Source organism: Mus caroli, chromosome 3, assembly GCF_900094665.2.
Source record: "Mus caroli chromosome 3, CAROLI_EIJ_v1.1, whole genome shotgun sequence".
NCBI lineage: Eukaryota > Metazoa > Chordata > Mammalia > Rodentia > Muridae > Mus > Mus caroli.
This window is the reverse complement of record NC_034572.1, coordinates 132413483-132435861: the sequence shown is the minus strand read 5'-3', so window position 1 is coordinate 132435861 and position 22379 is coordinate 132413483. Positions and strand designations below refer to the sequence as shown.

Sequence of the window (22379 nt, the reverse complement as noted above, 5' to 3'; positions counted from 1 at the left end):
TCCATAACGAGATCTGGCTCCCTCTTCTGGAGTGTCTGAAGACAGCTACAGTTTACTTACATATAATAAATAAATAAATCTTTAAAAAAAAAAAAATGGATACCTTTGTCAAAGAAAATGTTAAATCTAAAACATACCTGGCACCAAAAAGAAAAAAAAAAAAGAAAGAAAAAGAAAAATCAGGAAATCTGAGATACAATGAAAAGAACGAATTTAAAAGTAATTGGAATAGAGGAAGGAAATGGAACACTGGACAAAGACACAGAAAACATCTTTAGCAAAATCATAGAAGAAAATTCCCCTGATCATCAAGGAGATACAATAAACATAGAGAAAACAAAATAAGACTGGACTAGAAAAGAAAGTACCCTCAGCACATAATAGTCAAAACACTAAGCGTACAAAACAAAAGATCTTCAAGGGGAGAAGACCAGACAGTATATAAAGGCAGACTTTATTAGGATAACATCTGAGTTACCAATGGAATCTTTAAAAGCTAGAGGGACCTAGACAGTCTACAGTCTCTAAGAGACCACAGATGCCAGTCCAGACTACTACTATACTCACCAAAACGGAATGACCATAAATATAGAAAATAAGACACTCCATGATAGAGCCATTTAAGCAACATCTATCTACAGACGCAACCCTGCAAAAGAAACTACAAGGAGAATGCCAACCTAAAGAGGTTAACTACACCCAAGAAAACACATACTTGCCACAACAGCAACACAAGAGGGATTGACAAACCCTGCTCACTCATAAAGGAGACTTCAGTGGTCTCACTTCCACAATAAGAAATACACAGAGTAACAGAATGGTTGCAGAAACAGGAACCATCCTTCTGCTGCACACAAAACAAACAAACAAAAAACACCTCACCATCAAGGATAGACATCACCTTAGGGTAAAGTGTTGGGAAAAGATATTCCAAGCAAATGAACCTAAGAAGCAAGTGTGTAGTCAAACAAAACCAATAGAGAAGATAAGGAAGGACTTAAATGCTTATCAAAGGAAAAAAATTCAAGAGAACATAGCAATTTTTAGTATCTATGATCCAAATAGTAGGACACCCAAGTTCATAAACACTATTACAGCTTTAATTACATATTGATGCTCTGATATTGGGGGACTTCAGCATCCCATTCTCTCCAATATACAAGTCATCCAGACAAAAACCAGAAGTGCTGGAGCTAACTGATGCTATACACAGAACATTTCACCCAGTCACAAAAGGATATACCTTCTCCACACGTCCAGCATTGACCACATACTTGAACAGAAAGCAGGTCTCAGGAAAGATTCGGAAAATTGAAATAACACTCTGCATCTTATCTCTATTACCATGGATTAGGGCTGGACATAATAGAAACAACAGAAAGTTTACACACTCATGAAAGCACACTGCTGAATGAACAAAAAAATTGGGTCAAGACAAGTTAAGAAAGAAATTTAGAACTTTCTAGAATTGAATGAAATTGAATATACAATATACCCAAACTTATGGAGACACAATGAATACAGTTCAGAGTGACAAGTTCATAGCACTAAGTGCTTACATTTTAAAAAAATAAATATAAAAAGGAGACATCTCATGTTAGTAACTTCAACAGCACACCTGAAAGCTCTAGAACAGAGAGAACAAATCGCGCCCAAAAGGTGTAAGCAGCAGTAACTCACTCATCAAACTCAGTTCTGAAATCAATAGAAATAAATAACAACAAAAAACAATAAAACAAAGACTTGATTTTTTTGAGAAAATCAGTAATATCGACAAGCTCTTATTCAAATTAAGTGGAAGGCAGAAAGAAAATATCCAAATTAACAAAATTAGAAATAAAAAGGGAGGCACAACAACAGACACCAAGGAAGCCCAGAGAGTCCTAAGGACATACTTCAAAGATCGAGTTGGAAAACCTTAACAAAATGGGTAATTTCCTCTATCCATACTTCTTACCAAAGTTAAATCATAATTGGATAAGCAGTTTAAACAGACCTATAACTGCTCATGAATTAGAAGTTGTAATTAACAGTCTTCCAGCCTGTTGGTTTTAGTGCAAATTCTTTCATACATTGGAAGTAAAATTAATACCAATACTTTAAGATATTGTACAAAGTGGCTCATAAGAAACATGGTCCAGCTTGTTTAATAGGCTACAGTTACTCTGATACCACACCATAGACCCAATAAAGAAAATTATAGCCCAGTTTCCCTTATGAGTACAGATGCAAAAATTATTAGCAAACTGAATTTAAAAAATATATCAAAATTATCATGCACCATGATCAACTAGACTGCATTCCACAGATAAACATAGGTAAATCGATAAATCTATTATGTAAACAGACAGAAGTCACATGATCATTTCATTGGATGCAGAAAGGCCTTGGATAAAATCCTTCATGGTAAAATTTCTAGAGACTTTTATACAAGGGTCATACATCAACATAATAAAGGTAGTTTACAGCCAGCCCATAGGCATGGCCAACATGAAATTAAAGGGAAATAAGTTCAAAGTAGTTCCAGGAAAATCATGAGCAAGTCAAGGTTGTCCACTTTCTCTATACTAGTCAGTGCAGTACTTACACTAGTCAGTGCAGTACTTATACTAGTCAGTGCAGTACTTACACTAGTCAGTGCAGTACTTACACTAGTCAGTGCCGTACTTACACTAGTCAGTGCGGTTCTTACACTAGTCAGTGCAGTACTTGAAGTTTCAGAAAAGCAGGACAACAATTGAAGGAGACCAAGGGATGCAAACTGGGAAGGAAGAAGTTAAAATATCTCTCTTTGCAGACAATATGATTGTATATATAAACAACCCTAAAAATTCCACTGGAGATGTCTGGAGAGATGGCTCATTAGTTAAGAGCACTGACTGCTCTTCCAGAGGTCCTTAGTTCAATTCCCAACAACTACATGATGGCTCACAACCATCTGTAATGGGATTTGGTGTGTCTGAAGATACCTGCAGTGTACTTATATACATAAAATAAATATATTTTAAAAAATCCCACTGGAAAACTACAGTTGATAAACACGTTGAGCAGAGTGATTGGATACAAAATTAACTCAAAAAACAAAAAAAACAAAACACAGTAGCCTTCCTGTAGACAAATGATAAACTGACTGAGAAAGAAGTCTGGGACACCTTCCACAACTAACCTCAAATAGTACAAAATGTCTTGGAATGATTCTAAGCAGTGAGTGAAAGACCTATCTGACAACACTTTCAAGACACTGAAGAAAGAAACTGAAGATACCAGAAGATTGAAAGACCTCCCACACTCATGGATGAGTAGGATTAATATACAAATGGCCACCCTACCGAAAGCAGTCTTCAGACTTATTTCAATTCCCATCGAAATTCTAAGACATTTCTTCACAGATCTTGAAAGGACAATTTTCAGCTTTGTATAGATACACACAAAAACCAAGAATAACTAAAACAACCCTGAAAAATAAAAGAAATGCTGGAAGTCACTATCCTGGATTTTAAGTTGTATTACAGTCATAAAAGCAGTATGATATTAATATGAAAAATAGACATATTGATCCGTGGAATTGAACTGCAGATGCAGATGTAAACCCTGACATGTATAGACACCTAATTTTGATAAAGAAGACAGAAACACACTCAATAATTTAAAAAAAAAAAAAAAAACTTTAACAAATGGTGCTGGTCACCTGGATGTCTGCATGAAGAAGAATGCAAATAGATCCATACTGATCACCCTACACAAAACTCAGATCCCAGTGGATTAAAGATCTCATCATAAATCCAAATACCATGAGTCTGATAGAAGAGAAGTGGAGAATGGCCTTGGGTGTGTACAGGGAAACAATTTCTGAACAGAACAGCATCAAAACAGGTACTAGGGCCAACAATGAATAAATGGAACCTTATGAAACTGAGAAGCTCCTCACAGTAAAGGACACCATCCTATAAACAACACAGCATCCTGAAGAATGGGACAATATTTTCACCAAACTACATATCCAATAGAAGGCTAATATCCAAAAATACGTAAAGAACTCAAAAAAAAAATTTAGATACCAAGATATCAGATAACCAACCAAAAAATGGGCTGTATAAGTAAGCAGAATTCTCAAAAGAAGAAATTCAAATGGCTAAACACTTAAAGAAATGAGCAGCATCCTTAGCCATCACAGAAGTGCAAATCAACAGTACTCTCAGTCCAGAAATACCACTCTTGAACATATATCCAAAGATGCCTCATCCCGACACAGATCCACTTCCTCAACCATGTTCGTTACTACTTTATAGATAACAGCCAAAATCTGGAAACAGCTGAGATGTCCCTCAACATAAGACATAATAAAGAAAATATGGTAAGTTTACATAATGAAGTATTACTCCCATCACTTAATAAAAATTAAATTTGCTGATAAATCGATGGAAAATCTGTAATTTTGAAGTGTAAAAACTACATTATTCTAAGATAGTGAATAAAAATATTTTTAAAAGACAAAATCTTATTCTTATAAAAATCTAGGTAGTTGATACCCTTGTTTGTAAAGTCTTCATGCTGAGATATACAATAACTTGGCTTATAGCTTAGTTTGCTGATCAAAACCTGAGCTTATTTTAGCAGTGCCATGTGAGGAGAGAACTGTTGATTATTTTTCTTAATAAGAGGGTTTTTTATGCCACATCCACTAATGCTGGTCTAAGAGTTTAACCTTAATAGCCAGCTTCTGACATGAGAACATATTTTTAAAATCAAAGTAGACACGCTCACAGAACTAGAGTTTGTTTGCACTCGATAATTTAACTTAAAGATGTATTGAGAAAAATTGGCTAGTACATAAAGAGATGATTGCCACATAGCGCTGTGTTGGGAACGCAGCTTGGGCTGGGAATGATGGATGGCTATCCATTTCCTCTTACAAGTCTGCCCGCCATTGGGGTTGTTGCTACAGTTTCCTATCCTGTGTTTACTATCCTTCACATTGAGAGTTTCACAACAGACAAAGCATGTTATGGTGAGACTACTTTATTTTCAAAGCCCCGAAAGAACTTCTTTGAATTCTCTTTTTATTTTATTAACTTTATCATGAACATATTGGTTAAGCTCGCCATAATCTCAAGACGAAAGCATCTTGATTTGCTCTTTTTCTTTCTGAAGTTCCTATGTGTCACTGAAATACATAACCTGAGAATTAATGGGGCATTCTGAGTGTGAAACACATACGCATGTTTCCCTTTTTAAAACCTCTTAGAATAATGGATTGGAGGTTGCTTTTTAAAATACTTAACTGTTTTTATGCCCATAGCACTGGGTTTAGAATAACTCTTTCTTTCTTCCCTGTGTTCCTGGTAACCTGTAAAGTGGAAGAAGTCTTTACCTGCACAGGTGCAATTGTGTAGTCCACTCACCCTGTTAGTGAGCTTTCGTTTCACAAATAATGAGCTAAATCCAGCCTGGGGTCTGGAATGCTGCATTACACCGGAAGCATCTCTGATTCTTAATGCTCATATCCTAGTATGGGGGATGCAGTGCCATTAAGTTGCGGGGGGGGGGGGGGGGGCTGTCTTCAGTTTCTATTATGCTCCCTTGTTTTTTAACCAGTTCGTAATAGAGCATTTCATCGAGACTTCTGCCTTTTGATTTTCACTGCACCAGCTTCTGTTGCTCATTTTCTCTAGCTTAGATTTGAATGCACTGCCCTACCTATATTCTGTGACTGAGAGAAATACCATACATACAATACTAGTGTGTAGGTTGTATTTCTGTTTGGGTGTTTCCTTTTGATAAAGTTTCATCGTAAGACTTACCAACAGGATTAATAATCTTTTGGTATTGTCTGTAGAACACTTAGCTAAACATGTTACAAATTTAATAAGCCTATTTTTAGTAATAGATGACTATAACTGAGTTATTGGTGTTTCAGCATACTTTTGTGCACCTATAGTCAATACCAGTGTTTAAAACATGAAACTTAAAACTCAGGGGGAAAAACTTCCTCAACTTGAGATCTTCTCTCCAGATCTCCATTCTTTGGAGTTTCCATGAATGTGACCTGAAGAACTTGGAACCATTGAAATTCAAATGTAGGTAGGTAAGTGTTCACACCAGCGCATGCGTTGATTGCCTTCTATCTCTTTGTATATGCATCTGTATTGCACCCCCTCAGTGCCTTTCTTCCTCCTCCTCCCCATAGATCATGTAGGGCCTGTGTCATCTTGATATAATGTGGTTTTGTAAATCCGTACTTCAGTCAATATTTGTCTGTGTTGTGTGTCAGGAGCAGTTGTAGAAAGTCTCCAGACATTTATGACATTGTGTTGTCTAAAGGCTGTCTCACACATATGTGTTTGCTGTCTATGGGCCTGAGTCGTATCGTGTGTTTCTGTGTTTGTAGACTCTGATACAAATTCACCTAGAGTTGTTGGTGTTTGTGAAGGGATGCAAACGTCACAGTCTTGCTCTTGTTCCACGTACTTTAACTATGTTCAGAAAATGTGAATTACTTGTGGTTCTACAAAGTCCTGCCTATTGGTCTTTAATTTAAAACTCTTGCTCCAGATTAGATTTATGAGAGCACGGATGTCAGATGTTATCTGTTGAAGAACATTCACAAGCTGTCTTTGGGCAAACAAAAAATACCAGTTATACAGTGTTTCCATTAGTAAAAACACCCCACACGAAAAAGATACCCACTTAGTTGAAGACTTAATAGTAACATACATAGTTATATGTGAAATAAACTAGATCTGGAATAGTCTTCCAGACCCAAGCAGTAGAGCCTGATGAAATAAAGTAAGGTGCTTTAGTGAAGTAATTTCTTTCAAAATATCTGGACCCAAAACGAAGTTATTTAAGCGCCACTGCCTGGATTGAGCCAGAGCAAGAGTGTTTTTACCACTCATCCTTCTACAGTGTCAGAACACAAGTCAGCATTGAGAACAACAAACAGAATCCTGGCATTTCTATGAGACGTGTTTCCCTTTGCTAACTCTTCTGAAGGGTTTCAGCAGTTCCACTAGAGAACCCTGGGTGTTCTGGGACACCTCTATCCATAAAGTGAAAGGCTGTACCTGCTTAGTTCGTTTTTGTTTTTGTTTTTGTTTTTTCTCATCTGGGTCTTCAGTATCCACAGAGAATTTATGTGCACTGTGAAAAAAATCTTCGAGTTATTTGAGTGTGATTATTGCTCTTAGTTAACATCAGAGAAATAGAAAAGAATGCACCCAATTGGTCCAAGAGAGTCTGTCCAATTAGATGACTGTACGTTTTCTCTTGTGTATGGTATGTATGTTTTATATGTGAGTATATAATTAATTTGGCTCCTGAGTAGTTTTTAAACATGCTTTTTTAAAAGAGGCAATTTTTGCAAAGAATGGTGACGAACACCATTTGGCTATGCTGCTCTTAGTGATCTGCTCTCATTCAAATGTTACTGGTGCAGATTGTAGTTTAAAGACTTTGTTAAGCTCTGCTTTAATTTTTTTTTCCTCTTTTACCCTGAAACCTAAATTTATGTCATTTTTAAAGTAGTCCAAGGAAATGATAGAGATGCCAAGGTAGGAGAATGTGGAGAGCCTCCATCATCCTGTTGAATTAGTTACCCTACTCATAAACTGTTACTCCTCCAATGTGCTTGCACTGTTGGGGGGTTTAGAAAGCTCCTCCTGACAGTCCTGAGGGGGTGTGTGATGCTTCCGTGAGCAGCCGGAGAACAGAGTTTGACTCCCACTCAATGCATGCGCTAGTGCTCACGCTTACGTACCTGAGATTTAGTGTCGAGCAGCTCCGCAGTCTGTGATGAGATAGGATGAGTAGAGACAGTGTAATGAGCGATGACAGGCTGGGTTGGGCTACCCGTGCTGAACACTGCTGGTAAGTAGCTGGAATAGTTTCTAACTCAGAAAGGTTCTTGGTGCATGATCATTACAAATAATATTATATTTACAGTGGAAGTATTCAGCCCATGAGTAACATACTGCACTGTATTCTATAACATAAGCGTGATGCTTGTAAGTGTTGAGAATCGTTCATTTAAATGCTTCATGTTGCACTCAGGAAAGCTTTTGCATTAAAGTATAAAAGCTCATTATTTCATCGAGTGAACATTTTCCTTCATTTAAAATAAGCTTCACCGCCAATTTTGAAATGTTTTATTAGATCGTTTGAACTGTAAATGTAGCACTCCCATTTTCTCAGGCCTACCTTCTATTCTTATTTGTAATAATAGGCCCCTTTCTAGTACAGACAGGCCCCAATAATCATAATTAGCTATAATTACCTACTGGTTTTCAGGGGCAATTATTAGTCTTGACCATCTCTTCATAATTCATTCTAAAAGCCATAAAGAGTTAACAACAAAGACCACCAGGCAAGTAATGAGCTGCCATGTCAGAGAGCTCAGCCCTTCCTTTGTGTCTGTTGCTGAGAGTCACCCTGTCCTCCAGGTGAAGAGCTTTGAATAATGGGATGGGTAGCTATCAAGGGATTTGTGCCATGAAGAAAGTGTGTTTTGTAAGAAACAGTTTATCTTTACATCCCAGATCACTTTAGAGAATTTTGAGAGAATTATTAGCTCTTAAATAGCTTTCATTTTAAACTTGGGGGGAAAGCCTTGGAAAGAGTTCCTGTCTTCACATGAGCCCATTACTGACAAGTAGTGCTTTGTATAAATGCATGAATACTTGCCATTCTTCTCAGCCTATTCTAAGAGGTACTACTTTGGGTTTTCGTTTGGGTTAATTTGCCTTTAACCTTGCTGCAGGTATTTTATTTATTATCAGTGTCCACGAAAAAGCACTGTGGAGATACAAGGCATGTTTAGCGATTTAAAACTAGTTACTTAGAAAATGGAAGCCACAATGGCAGTGTTGCCTGACACTTCACCCCTCATGTCACCTGCCCCACCAAGGTGACCCAGCTCTGTAATTAAGTAAAACCAGTAAAGAAGATATTGTAGAATAATCCTCCCCCACCCCCTCGTTAAAACCGCATTCCTACCTAGCAGTCAGTGTAGTACAGCCTGCCAGCAAATACTCGGAGCTAGTCACTTTACTTGTTACATATTTTGGATATATTTTGTGATTTTGAAGGAACTGTATTTTTTAAAGATTCATTTCTTCTTTCTTGGTCTCTAAACTTCCTGGTTTTCTCTTAGTCTTTGCATATATTCTGTGAGTTGCTGTTACACAAATGTTTCTAACCATTTCACTTAAAACCAATGCTGGGTTTATTTGTATATCTTAAAAGCCTGATCATTAAATGTATTCATGGTATATGAAGACCCCATTTAGAAGAAAAAAAATTATGGTTTGATAATATTTTTGAAACTATTTCACTTCTGAATTTCTGGTAATCATTGAAAAGATTAAAAATTTAGGACTTCTGAACTACTGTGATATAAATATTCAAGTCAGTCTAATGCGTGTACTAGGGCTGGAGATGGCTCAATCACTACAAGGCTCACAAGCAAAATGTCAGACGAGTGGACTTTTTCGTTTGCCTTCACTGTAATTGAAAAAGAGCTGAGTTCCAGAAAATAGCACATTTGCTAATATAAACACATCTTCCCATTTTCTCTGTGTGTTTTTACAGATTCCCTTCAGGCCCAGCTTATTAATATGGGTGTTATCCCGACCTTAGTGAAGCTACTGGGCATTCACTGCCACAATGCAGCACTCACCGAAATGTGTCTCGTTGCGTTCGGGAATTTAGCAGAACTCGGTAAGTCTATGCCACAAGTCTTGAGTGTCATTTATTAATGCTCTTACAGTGACTATTTCTTTATGAACCTGGGATCTACTTAAATTATTTTAGTTTTTCTTTTGAGTATTCAAGATGCTTTCTTCAGTTTTTTAAAAAAATGAAATTAGATCTCTTTTTTCTTTGTAACTTGTTTACAGTTGTAACTATTTTGCTTCTCTGATTATTTGATGTGTTAGGATTTAAATGTTAGGAGCTTTGAGTATATAGCCCAGAAGTAGAGTGCTTGTAAGAGTTAGCAAAGCCTGTGGCTTTACGCACACAAGCAAAGAACAAACAATATAATTTCTTCTGAAATATAAATTATTTGATTATAGAACTCTAAAAGTATCAGCAAACCGTCTGTTTACAAAACCCCTAAAATTGAAAGGCTTTCTATATATGAGAAAATATACTCATCTTATACACTTAAAGATCATACTGTGTGTGTGCATGCCACACAGCATGTGTGTGAGGACCAGGAGAGGATCACTTGCAAGAACTGCCTCAGTCCTCCTACCATGTGGGTCCCTGGGTTTGAAGTCAGGTTCCCAGTGACCTGCTGAGCCATCTTGTGGGCGCCTGTGTGTTTGTAAGAGCATTACTATAAGAAAATCCGAGAAACCTTTGACAATAAGAAGACAGGTAGAACAACACCAGTACTGCAGGCAATCCTTTGTCATAGCCAAAGGACTTCATCTCCACCCCTCATCTCTTTCTGTTCCTTTTTTTCCCTCTTATTTTCTGTATTTCTTCTTTCTCCTTTGCTTTCCTTCCAACTTTTAGAATGAATCATTCCCACAGCCATGTTGATAATTCATTATGTTTGCAGGAAAGTCATTAGTGTTTTGCCCTAATGTAATAGTTAAAGCATAAATATATTTATTAATCTTCTAGTTTATAATGAAACAAAAGGCACCAGTTCTTGACTATTTTTTTCTAAAAGTGTGTGTTCTTTACACACTATAAATTGAAAGCCGTATAGTACTTTAGTTTGACTCGAAGTTTAAAATAATAGAGATGTGTGTGTGTGTGTGTGTCTATGTCGGTCTGCTTGTCTCTGGAGATTTGATGGCAACTTTGATAAATCTCTCCAGTGTGGGTTACAAATATCAAACTCAGGTGTTGTGTGCCTTTAATCCCTGCACATGGGAAAGGCAAGTGGATCTCTTGTGAATATGAGGCCACCCTGGACTACAGTGAGGCTAGCCAAGCTATAGAGTAAGACTCAGTCTGAAAAAAAAAAAAAAGGAGAATGACTTTAAACAATATTTCCAGGTCAGGTAAGTTATCTCAATAGGTATTACCTAGACATGCTGAACAGGATAGAGGGCGAGGCTTCAAGAACGCTGGTGGGTTGGCCTTAAAATAGTGATAGAGGACATGCACAAGGCCTGAGAGTCAGTCTGTAACACTACAGAACAGAAATACAGTGTTATTTATTATCATGTCAGAACCAGTACAAAAGCATCTCAATTAAGTGACATTAAAGATACATTGGTGTCATCTTTTATTTAGCAATGTAAAATATAATTTGTTTTGAACAGTTTCCTCCTTTGCATGAAAGCCTTGAAAGTGTGAATTTATGACTTAGTGATTTTTCTTATCGTTGCTATGGTTACCTGTATGTTGCACAGTGAACAATTTTTATGGCTTCAAATGAAACTGGGTCAGAACATTTTCTCTAAAGTTTTAGACATTTTCTTTTTCAAGGGCACTAAAGGTCAGTTTGATTGTTTCCTGTGTGTGAAAAACATTTGTGTTGAGTAACAATACAAATGACTGAGCATCAAAAGTAACAGCAAACACATTTCTGTGTTTCATTTTGTTTGCCTACTCTAGATTGTTCTTCTATTTTTCAGAGTCAAGTAAAGAACAGTTTGCTAGCACAAACATTGCTGAAGAGCTGGTAAAACTATTCAAGAAGCAAATAGAACACGATAAAAGAGAGATGATTTTTGAAGTTCTAGCGCCATTGGCAGAGAATGGTAAGAAAAAAACAACCTTTGGATGTCTGGTTGTGCAGAGTTTCTCAGGGGCTACGATGCCAGTTCTTAACTCAGAAACCTTCTCTGCGATATTAATTTTGTTATGTTTTTTATTTTTATAACTCTACCTTCAGCTATATTATCTATTCCACGACTGTATCTAAATTTGGAGAAACCTCTTTCCAAGTTTGGTTTTAAAGTCTTAGCAAAGATACTTCTACAGTTATTTTTGCTCTGATGTAGAAGATAATGAGGGCTGTGGAGATGGTTCAATGGGTACAGACTTTGCCACTCAGGCATCAGGTTGCAGAACCCATGTAAGCCAGGTGTGGCAGAGGAGAGTTGGAAACAGACCCCTGGGTGCTGGTTCTGACACAGCATGCCCAGTTAGTGAGCTTCAGGTTCAGTGAGCCATCCTGTCTCAAAAAATAGGGTAAGGGATGATAGAAGAAGACTCCCAGCGTTGGCATCTGGCTTAAATGTGCATTGTTACACACAACCACATGTAGAATTTGAAGAAGAAAAGTGAGGTAAAGAGATTAATCTTATATGAACCCCTCTAAAGACACAAGAGGATACAGCGAGGCTTTCTAGGCCTGTCTACAGTGAGAATATTGATGAGTCACACCTTCTTAAGAGATGGACCCAGAAAGATAAGAGTGTATCCGGAAACAAACATCTGCATTTTTGTAAGTGATATTTCACATATAATGTCTTTTACATATTCAGAATACGACAAGACACTAATAAGGCAACACAATAAAATTATAAGAACACATATCATTGAATCTCCAGATACTGGAATTCTTATCTACTAATTTAAAGTAAGGATGCTAAGAGCTAGAAAGGATGGTACTTGCTGAGGAAAATGCTTGCTGGGCAAGTGTGAGGACCTAAGTTCAAATCCCAGAACCCACATAAACCCATGCATATGGAATCCCAGTGCTTCTGCATCACAATGGAGGACAGTAGCCCGCTGTGCCCAGCCGTGAACAAGAGAGAGACTGTCTTAACAAGGCAAAAGGTGAGGACCAACGCTTGAGGCTGTCCTCTGACCTCCATGTGTGAACCGTGAACACCCACAATCATGTTCACACACACATGCACACGTGCACACAAACAAAAGATTAAAACAGGTTAGTGAGTATGGTTAGGGAGATGAAAGAAAGATTTTTAAATAATAAAAATGCAATACAGCAGGTTTAGAAATAAACAAATAGAAATTCCAGAATTGAAATTTCCAACCTAAATTAAGTACTTGCTGGCAGGCAGACTTATCAGCAGGATACATAGAGTTGAATTAGGGAACCTGTGAGCAGAAGCACAGTAGGAACTCCTGAATGAAGTCTACAGAAAAGGAGAAAATGACACAGGGAGGTGGATCATCATGCTCCCTTCCGGTAATGGTGGTGATGGTTGTTACTGCTTTTGTTGTTTTCTTGTTTTGGTACCAAAAGAGACTAAATGTTTTAAATGTTTTGGGAATGGATAGTACATCAGCCACATTTAAAGACAGGTAAGCAGAGATCTCAAATTACAAAAGGTACCAGCTTTCTGGTCAGCATATGGTAAGCAGAGCAAGTTTTTAGACAGCCAGGGCCACCACAGAGATGCCCTGTCTGAGAAAGACTTCTAGAATATGGCACAAAATTTAAAATACAACACAGAATGAGAAGTCAGACTCTGCTAAGCAAACTTGGGAATAAGAAACAATACAGTTGGAGGCTTTCCCATTGGATTTTTTTCCCTTGAGTCAGGGTCTCTCTATCATGTTGCTCTGGATGCCCTGGAACTTACTATGTAGCCCAGGCTGGCCCTCAACTCAAGAGTCCCACTTGCCTCTGCCTTCCAAGTGCTGGGATTAAAGACATGTGCCACTATACCCAGGTCTGCATTAATTTTTAAAATTTATTTTAGGTAAGGTACTGGCTTTAATATGTAATTTAAAACTAGAAAGTTTATCTTAAAATATAGGAGGCTATCCTGACCCCAAGCCTAAAAATCCTGAGTTCCCAAAGCCACATTGTATAAGTAGAGAACCAATTCTTGCAAGATGTCCTGTGATCCCTACAGGAGCATACATCCCCTCTCCATTCACACACACGCTCTCAGACGCACACACACACACACACACACACACACACGTAGTAATAAGAAAAGAGCAGTAAACTAGCTTCTAGGGATGACTGTTGGGTGAAGTTATAGAACTGCAAGTGATTTGTCATAACAACTAGGGCAGTGACATGAGGCCTGCAAAAGGGGGCCTGTGATCAGAAACAAATGTATAGACAGATTTCTGGGATGGTTGACAATTTCTTGATCTGGGTAATAAAGAATAATTTTCATAGTTGCTTATGTTTAATTTGTATATTTTCTGCAAATATGGCTTTTCCCTGCCTTTTAAATAAAGGTTATATCCTAGATAATCTTGATTGCTAGACTGATGACTTAGGTTGAGAAGTTCCTAAGATTGAAACACACCTCTGAGTGTGTTTGTGAGAGTCTCCAAGATTAGCTAAAGGCGTAGAAACTCTCCTTACTGTGTCCAGCAACTTCCTAGCTGTGCTGCCCCTTCCTCAGTGCGACCTCCTGAAACACGGGCCTAAGTATAACCTGCTCTTTACTTAGTGCATTTAATATGTACATGCAATATACACATACATATACATTCAAATAAGTGATAAAGATAGACCTTGTGTGTTGATAAATGTGCTAGGATGTCTGCTTTGCCAAAATGTCTGGCTGGTCTTAACTAAGGCAGTGTAAGGTTTCTAAATTGGTGATTACAGTCAAACTGTGAGACGAACGATCTGTAAGCCTCTATCTTTGCATATATTACCCGTTCCTAATGCCTTAAATCTTGCTCTTCAGGGAAAAAACTCTTTTTTCATCTCACTCCTTGGTTCTACAAAATGAAATGTACCCTGGTCTTCCAGGATTATGCCAAGGAGTTACTGTAACCTCCTTACAGATTGTACAGTAGTGTTTTTATTTATCGCTTGGCTTCTCATCCACATAAATCCTGTTGAATAACTACGGGGCTCAGGGTGATGGCCTTTGAAAACTTGTTTCTGCATTAATTATCTGCATCCTGGCGATGATTTGTTTTCTTTTGCTTTATAAGAAGAGTAATTGTAACTTTGTATCTGTGGTTCAAGGCTTTAGAATTTCTAAGACTTTTTATCATAGTTTTTAGGTCTGGTTTCTGCACATCTCTAGCCCTAGTGTTCTGTATGTAACCAAGGAAACGTCCTACTTAAGTTTGGCCCAATACAGGTGCACTTTTTAAAAGCATTTTGTGTATTTAAAGATATTCAAAGGAAAATCAATAATCCTTGTGATAATATAAAGTTAAAATGTTCCATGCTAGTTACCTAAAATTATAAACATTAAGCATATGTATATTTTAAACTCTTTATTCCAAACACCAAGAAACTGCTATTGTTGTGTGTGACGCATAGGCAGCTTACTAAGGAACCCAATTACCAAAGGAAACTCCAACCAGAACAATAAAATAAGGAGATATGGCTTACAGATATAAAGTCCTCACGAATACAGTAGAGTAAGGTATTGGGACTATAAGACTTAGTGTTGGGGTAAAATTACCATTGCAGTCAGGTTCTTTTTTAAAATGAAATTATTACATTTTTTTTTCTGAATACCATAGTTTACCGGTTAACCATGGAAGATTTTTTTTTCTTTTCAACTGTATTATGAAGATTTTTTTCTTTTTGGTTTTTGTTCGAGACAGGGTTTCTCTGTGTAGCCCTGGCTGTCCTGGAACTCACTTTGTAGACCAGGCTGGCCTCAAACTCGGAAATCCGCCTACCTCTGCCTCCCGAGTGCTGGGATTAAAGGTGTGCGCCACCACGCCCAGCTGTTATGAAGATTTTGAAGACATCCTGGGAAATAGAATTCAGTGTAAGGAATCACCGTGTACTCATGACCCAAAGATGGCTTACATCATTGAAAATGTGAAGCTCTTTTTAAAAACAAAACTTATAAATTTACAAACCACACTAGAAAGATTGCATCTTTACAAATACCAGTCTAAGTATACATACTTGTGTGCAGGTTCAGATTTTCTAATAGTCCCATAAATTTTGACAGCTTTTTATTCAAATCTCATAGTAGATATATTTTAACTTTACATAACAATATGTATGTATTATACATGTATGTGTATATAATATACTGTTGTCTTTTACCATAATCATAATACCTAAAAATATAGTGATATTGGGTGTTGTCAGAGCTGAAAAAGACCTGGGGTTTTTTTGGGGGGTGTGCTATAGAACATTTTAAGAGGATAAATAATTTCAAATAGAAAAATGAAGTTTTTATATAATTAGTCTGGACCGTCAAATACTTCATCTTGAAACTCGAGCGTTCAAAGGTGGGTTTTTTTTTTGTTTGTTTGTTTGTTTTTTGTGGTGGTGGGGGTAGTAGGTGTTTTGTTTTTTGTTTCTAAGTTGTTTATTAACTCATCTTAAAATACACTAGTTAAAATTCTTCATGACAGGTCACTGTGCCAGAGGCCCTGTGACATCAAAACTTGTGATTTTTGTCCACATTGTTCCTTATTCAGATGCTATTAAGCTGCAGCTGGTTGAAGCAGGTTTGGTAGAGTGTCTCCTAGAGATCGTTCAACAGAAGGTGGATAGCAACAAAGAGGACGACGTTGCCGAGCTTAAAACTGCTTCTGACCTCATGGTTTTACTACTGCTTGGAGGTGAGTCTTAACTCCTGCCAACCAAAGCACATGGTCAGCAGATTTTTTTATTCGTATTGTGCCTTTTGTGAACACAACACTAGGCCATGAAAAGAACAAGAAATGACAAACTCCAGAAACAGTTAAGTCCCCACTATCTTCAGTATCTGAAGACCTGTAATAGCGAACAGCACTGAAGGCTGGATGGCTCTTGAAAACTCGAGCCTCACAATTCACCAACCTCAATGTCTAATTGCTACTAATAACGCAGTACAAGATTTCTAGTTTCCTCGTTGGATTTCCACTTTGGAACGTGGGTTTGCAAGCCCTAATCATAGTTCCTCATTTAACGATCTGTTTCATTTCCCTCTAGATGAATCCATGCAGAAACTTTTTGAAGGAGGAAAAGGCAGTGTGTTCCAAAGGGTGCTCTCCTGGATTCCATCGAATAACCACCAGCTGCAGCTTGCTGGGGCTTTAGCCATTGCAAATTTTGCCAGGAATGGTATGCATATTAGTTAGTCCTTGTGAACCAAGTGCTCTGCATTTTTTAAGTTTCTGCTTTACCCATCACATATATCAAAAGTGTTCCGTTGAGAAATGTTAGTGTGTTATTTCCTCCATCTTTTAGAAATCTCTACTGACTTACTAATATAACATATTTTGTCTACCCATCTGAATTATAATGTTTAAAGATAGATGATCATGGGCTGGTTTTGAATACTGTGCGCTTCAAGTTTAGTGACTTGAGCATAGCCATCTGATGGGGCATATTGATCCTTTCCCAGTTATGTTATCTTGGCTGTAATAGTCTGAGTATTCATTTTTGGGCTATTGGGTTATATTCCTATATCTATGTTTACATCTCAGTAATCCTGTGAGTGTACAGTATTTAATTTAACAATATTTCAAAGGCACTGGACCTTGTGAAATCTGATACTCTTGATAGCTAATCTAAGAACTCTTATTATGTCTAGAAAATATAGACTGTTCTTTTAATTCAATTTGACTACAGTGTGAACTATTCATACGTGACACGGATTGAGTGTCCCTTAATCCAGTGTGCTTGAGACCTAACGTGTTGTATTTTCTCAGGTTTTGGAATATTTATATAGACATTAGACAATGTCTTCGTCAGAAGACCACACCCAAACATGAAATTCACTGTTTGTGCATGTATCCTGAGAATTGTTTAGATGATATTTTTAGTGCATCCTCATTGTGGCTGGTTGATCACATGAATTCAGTTACAGTGTTTCAACTCACAGTTATGTCTGTATGCAAATATCTCAGACTTTAAGGTTTTCCTTCAGGAACGTTCAACCTTACAGAAGATCACGGCTGACTTATTTTGTTCTCCCTTCTCTTTAAAAGAACTATTTAGTAAAGGCCTTAAGACTGACAGAATATTAGACTTCTGATATGGATCGGTGGAGAGTGTAAAAGATGTAGTGCTGTAGGGTATTTATACACTTCTTTTAATAAAGGAGGAAACTTGCCTTTGTTTTGTGTAGATGGAAATTGTATTCATATGGTAGACAATGGGATTGTAGAAAAACTCATGGATTTGCTGGACAGACACGTAGAAGACGGGAACGTGACGGTGCAGCACGCCGCACTAAGTGCCCTCAGGAATCTAGCCATCCCAGGTAAGCAGCTGCAACTATGTGACCCAGGGACCTCCCTAGCAGGAGTCGCCGGGGGAGAGCCATCCAAGTGGTACAGCCTTGAGTCCCAGCCCCTGGGAGGCAGAGAGGTTGTTAGTGGCCAATCTTAGGTAAATAGTGAGTTCCAGAATGCTGTCTCAAAGTGGGGCAGAGCTAGGAAGTGTCTTTAAATTACTCATCTTATTCCTAGCTAAGAGATGAAAATAACCAAAAGAATTGATCAAGTTGCTGAGCTCTTTGCTCTTCTTTATATTAGGGCTTAAGCGTTCTTAGGTGTCTTCAGGAGAAGTGAGATATGGCATATATGAGCAGAGTCCCCTAAAGAACCATTGTTTAAAGTCGTGGGCTCTTTTGATTTCATCCTATAAGCCAATGCATAGTTTTTGAAAAGAGCCTTGGTGTGTCTTTGGATCAACAGTTTTGAGCCATGGGGAAAAAAATCACATAGACGATTGTTGTTTAATTCTTTTACTCTCCTGTCTAAAATTGAATTTCTGACAAATCGTTGTGGTGACGTGAAACTCCAATTGACATGGATCTGATTTGTATAGCGTATTGACAGTATCTAGTAACATCTGTCAGATTTGTATTAGTGCAGCCGAGTCAGATATAGCAATAAAGAAAAACACTAAAGTAAGTGAATGAATATTTTGTAAAATGAGTGGTTTAAAAAAAAATAGTATGATTTATGTCTGCTGTGTTCCAGTAAACAGAATATTTACATATACTCAATCTCATGTTTTATTTGTGCTGCACCCTCACCCCCCACACACACACACATTGGTCAGGGGAGTTGAAACAGGCTGTATGCCAGGTTAGTCTCAAATTCGTTATGTAGGTTATAAGGACCTCGAATTTCTGATTCTCTTGCCTCAGCATCCCATGCTCTTACTGATGGCACACACCAGCATGCCCAACAGCCCCACTCTTCACATTGCTAAAAAGAAAGCTATAAAATGGGGCCTTAAAACCAGTAAGTACCAGAGGTGCCTTGAGTGGATGTTTATTAAGAATGTTAGCACCATTTTAACCTTAGCCTCTTTCTCTTTCTAGTTGTAAATAAAGCAAAGATGTTATCAGCTGGCGTCACGGAGACGGTTTTGAAATTCCTTAAGTCTGAAATGCCCCCAGTTCAGTTCAAACTCCTGGGAACGCTAAGAATGTTAATAGATGCACAAGGTAAAAGAAATGGTTTCCAAGTCACATTCCTGGTGCAGTATTCTTACTTATGTGTCCTTAGCTTTAAAGGGACTTGATTTTCTAATTGTCAGCATTATGGACTTACAAAATGGGAAAGGAAAGTTTAAAAGAGATTGATTTTAGACTTAATTTTCATGCTAAATGAGTAAAAGTTGTATTGTATATTATTGTTAATATCTAAGGGCTGTATATGTTGATTTGTTACTGATCACTCAGACACCCTTTTTGCTTAAACATTTTATACCCATGATCACCTTGTCTGGAAAACCATGTCTTAGTACAGCAATAGTCGGAATTTTTACAGATTCATCTTGAATTTTCTGTTTGAACACACAATAGTAAAAACCACTTCTAGGAGTGACCAGGTTTTTTGTTTGTTGTTTATATAAATTTTCAAATTCTTAATCCTTCTCTGTCCTGATTGCTTGGAGTCCTTTTGAAAACCATTTGTTACAGTCTGCCAGAGCATTAACAGAGATCGCTAGGCTTCACCACGATAGCAAGTTTCATGTTCATGCATCTGTGGGAAAGCCTGTAATGCTATCAAATAAGCTAAATAGCCCATCAGGCAAGAGCACTTGCAGTAATTGCTTTCATAAAATTGCTGCACTTTTTCCTAGACCTATAACTTTCCTCCCCACACCTGCTTTCCCGTCAGCTGATTGCCTGTCAGTGATTCGCTCTGTTTTTGCTTTGCCTTGTTTCCTATAGCAGAAGCTGCTGAGCAACTGGGAAAGAATGCGAAATTGGTGGAGCGTCTGGTTGAATGGTGTGAAGCCAAAGATCACGCCGGCGTGATGGGCGAGTCAAACAGACTGCTCTCTGCCCTCATCCGACACAGTAAATCAAAGGTAAGTCCCAGAGGAGGCCGTACACTGGCAGGCATCAGAGTGGCCATGGTGGGGGCAGCACTGTAGAGTCTGCTCCTTATGCTTGCATACACACGGATTGTCTATAATATGCTCCTCTCCAGTCCAGCAGGAAATAGATTGAGGTTATTTAATAAAAACATACATACTCTTTTATTTTACAGCATACTTAAAGGTAAGGCTTTGATGGTAGGAGCTGGCAGAGAGTGAAGAAGGTCTTTTCCATGCGACGATGTGTATATACTTACACCCTGATGTCAAAGGGTAGGGTCTTAGTGGAAAACAGCAAGTATAAATCTATTGGAGAGAGTGAACAGGCGGTACTATTGGAATTAAGATGAATTATATGCCAGGTGAAGTATCTGTGTTAGATTCTACAGGAGGGTAGGTCTGCCGTGCCCTTCCCTCCAATATTACCGTAGGTGATTAAATCAGCCTTGGATATTTTAGGAGGTACCTACCACTGAGCTGCATCCCCACCATTATGCGTTTTTCTTATAAGACAGTGTTTCATTGACAGAGGGAAGGCAGTAGAATTGGCAGGGCTCCATATATACTAGCCATACTGGAGGAGGCAGTTCTTTAAGTAGGTCTTAGTTTTGTGCTTGGCACCAGATAGGCCCATGCCAATCACATGACAAAGCACAGAAGAGCAGCTCCCGTTCCCTCAGTTGTGTGTTCTAGGCCACTTTCCCAAACTGTCTTAGACGGTTTGCCCTTAGTCTTTCTTTGCCCTAGAAGATTTCCCACCAGTAGTTCAGAGTTTGTCCAAACCACATTCTTTTAACTATGTTATATACAACAGCAGAATGGTTCTGACATCTGACCAGGGAACTCTCAGATACATTTCTGTTCATTTGGTAGCCAGGGAAAAAGAAAAACAAGCAAAAGTCCACATGGCTGAACCTAAAACTTACTGCCCATGGGAAAATTCATACCAACTTCTAAAACAACCGTATGTAGGAGCCAAAACATTTTAAATGCTACTAATAACTGAGTTGAATTTTAAATATTAAAATGTTTCATGCATTTCATTTGTCATAGGTACCCCTTTACGTCATCTGACATCCATCCCTCCCCACCCTCACCCCCGGAAAAAAATAAACATTTTTAAATATCCATCAACATGTAGGTTCTTGAAAAGATGAAAAATATGGCCTGTATCTTTGGGAATGTACATGCCCACGTCCGTGTGCATATAACAGAAAGGAATTGGGAACTATGTAGGAGTTGGTCACATAATTTTAGGTTTGGGTTTACAATTCAATACACATGGCTTTTTTTTGGGGGGGGGATGTTTTGTTTTGTTTTGCCTCATGTGTTGTCTTAGTTGAGGGTTTCTGTTGCCAGGATAGAGCACCATGACCACAGGAGCAAGTCGGGGATAAAAGGGGTTTACTTGGATTATACTACCGTAGTCCATCATTGGGGGAGGAACCTGGAGGTAGGAACTGATACAGAGGCCATGGAAGGATGCTGCTCGCTGGCTTGCTCCTCATTGTTAGCTGAGTCCTCCCCCATTGATCACTAATGGAGAAGAAGCCCCTACAGCTGTATCTCATGGAGGCATTTTCCCAACTGAGGCTCCTCCTCTCTGATGGTTCCTGTGTCAAGTTGCCACACAAAATCAGCCAGTACGTGTGTCTTTTTCCTACATTTGAGAATAAGCTGCAGAGCAGCAGTAGAAACATTTGTTTCCACACGTCTATAATCACCATTTAAGGTGCAGTCATTACATGAGATCCAGACCAAGAGTCTTCATTGAAATTCTTTTCTTAATACAGCAAACATTGAAGTAGAGTCAGTGTTTACTCCTGAACATCAGATTTTAAAGTATATCCTATTAAATAATTATTCCAAGAGCTGTTACCCCAAGAACAAGGTGATTTAAGACTGGGTGTGGTAGTACATAGCAGGCAGAGTCAGGGGGATCTCTACATTTTATGTCAGCTAGATTTACATAGCCCAGCCCAGCCCAGGCTGCGTAGTCAGGCCCTGTCTGAAGCCAGAGCAGATGGACAGACTCAGGGTCTTTGGTAGGCTTAATTACAGAACTAATGTGGCCCCTTTTGTTGTTCTATGGTTAACAGCATACATTCAGACATTTCTAATAAAGCCCCTGTAATCCTCTAGTAGCTGATTTATTTGTCCAAGAGCTTGTTTTTTAAGTTGCATCTCCAGACTATATACTGTACTGACCTTTCTTTGGAAA

The 22379-nt window shown here is 38.2% G+C and overlaps 1 protein-coding gene across 4 annotated transcripts in view; it reads left to right on the top strand.

The window, feature by feature from the left end:
- Rap1gds1 (Rap1 GTPase-GDP dissociation stimulator 1) overlaps positions 1-22379 on the top strand; it is a 151656-nt gene that overhangs the window by 101801 nt on the left and 27476 nt on the right. For 2 of the 4 annotated variants that reach the window (XM_021157709.2, XM_029474994.1), the window contains 7 exons: positions 9586-9714; positions 11595-11720; positions 16309-16452; positions 16805-16936; positions 17946-18080; positions 19152-19277; positions 20013-20149. In XM_021157709.2, the coding sequence (XP_021013368.1) occupies positions 9586-9714; positions 11595-11720; positions 16309-16452; positions 16805-16936; positions 17946-18080; positions 19152-19277; positions 20013-20149 (929 nt within the window). Of the gene's footprint in view, positions 1-9585; positions 9715-11594; positions 11721-16308; positions 16453-16804; positions 16937-17945; positions 18081-19151; positions 19278-20009; positions 20150-22379 lie in introns of all 4 variants that reach the window. The other 2 variants (XM_021157708.2, XM_021157710.2) reach the window with 1 other exon arrangement.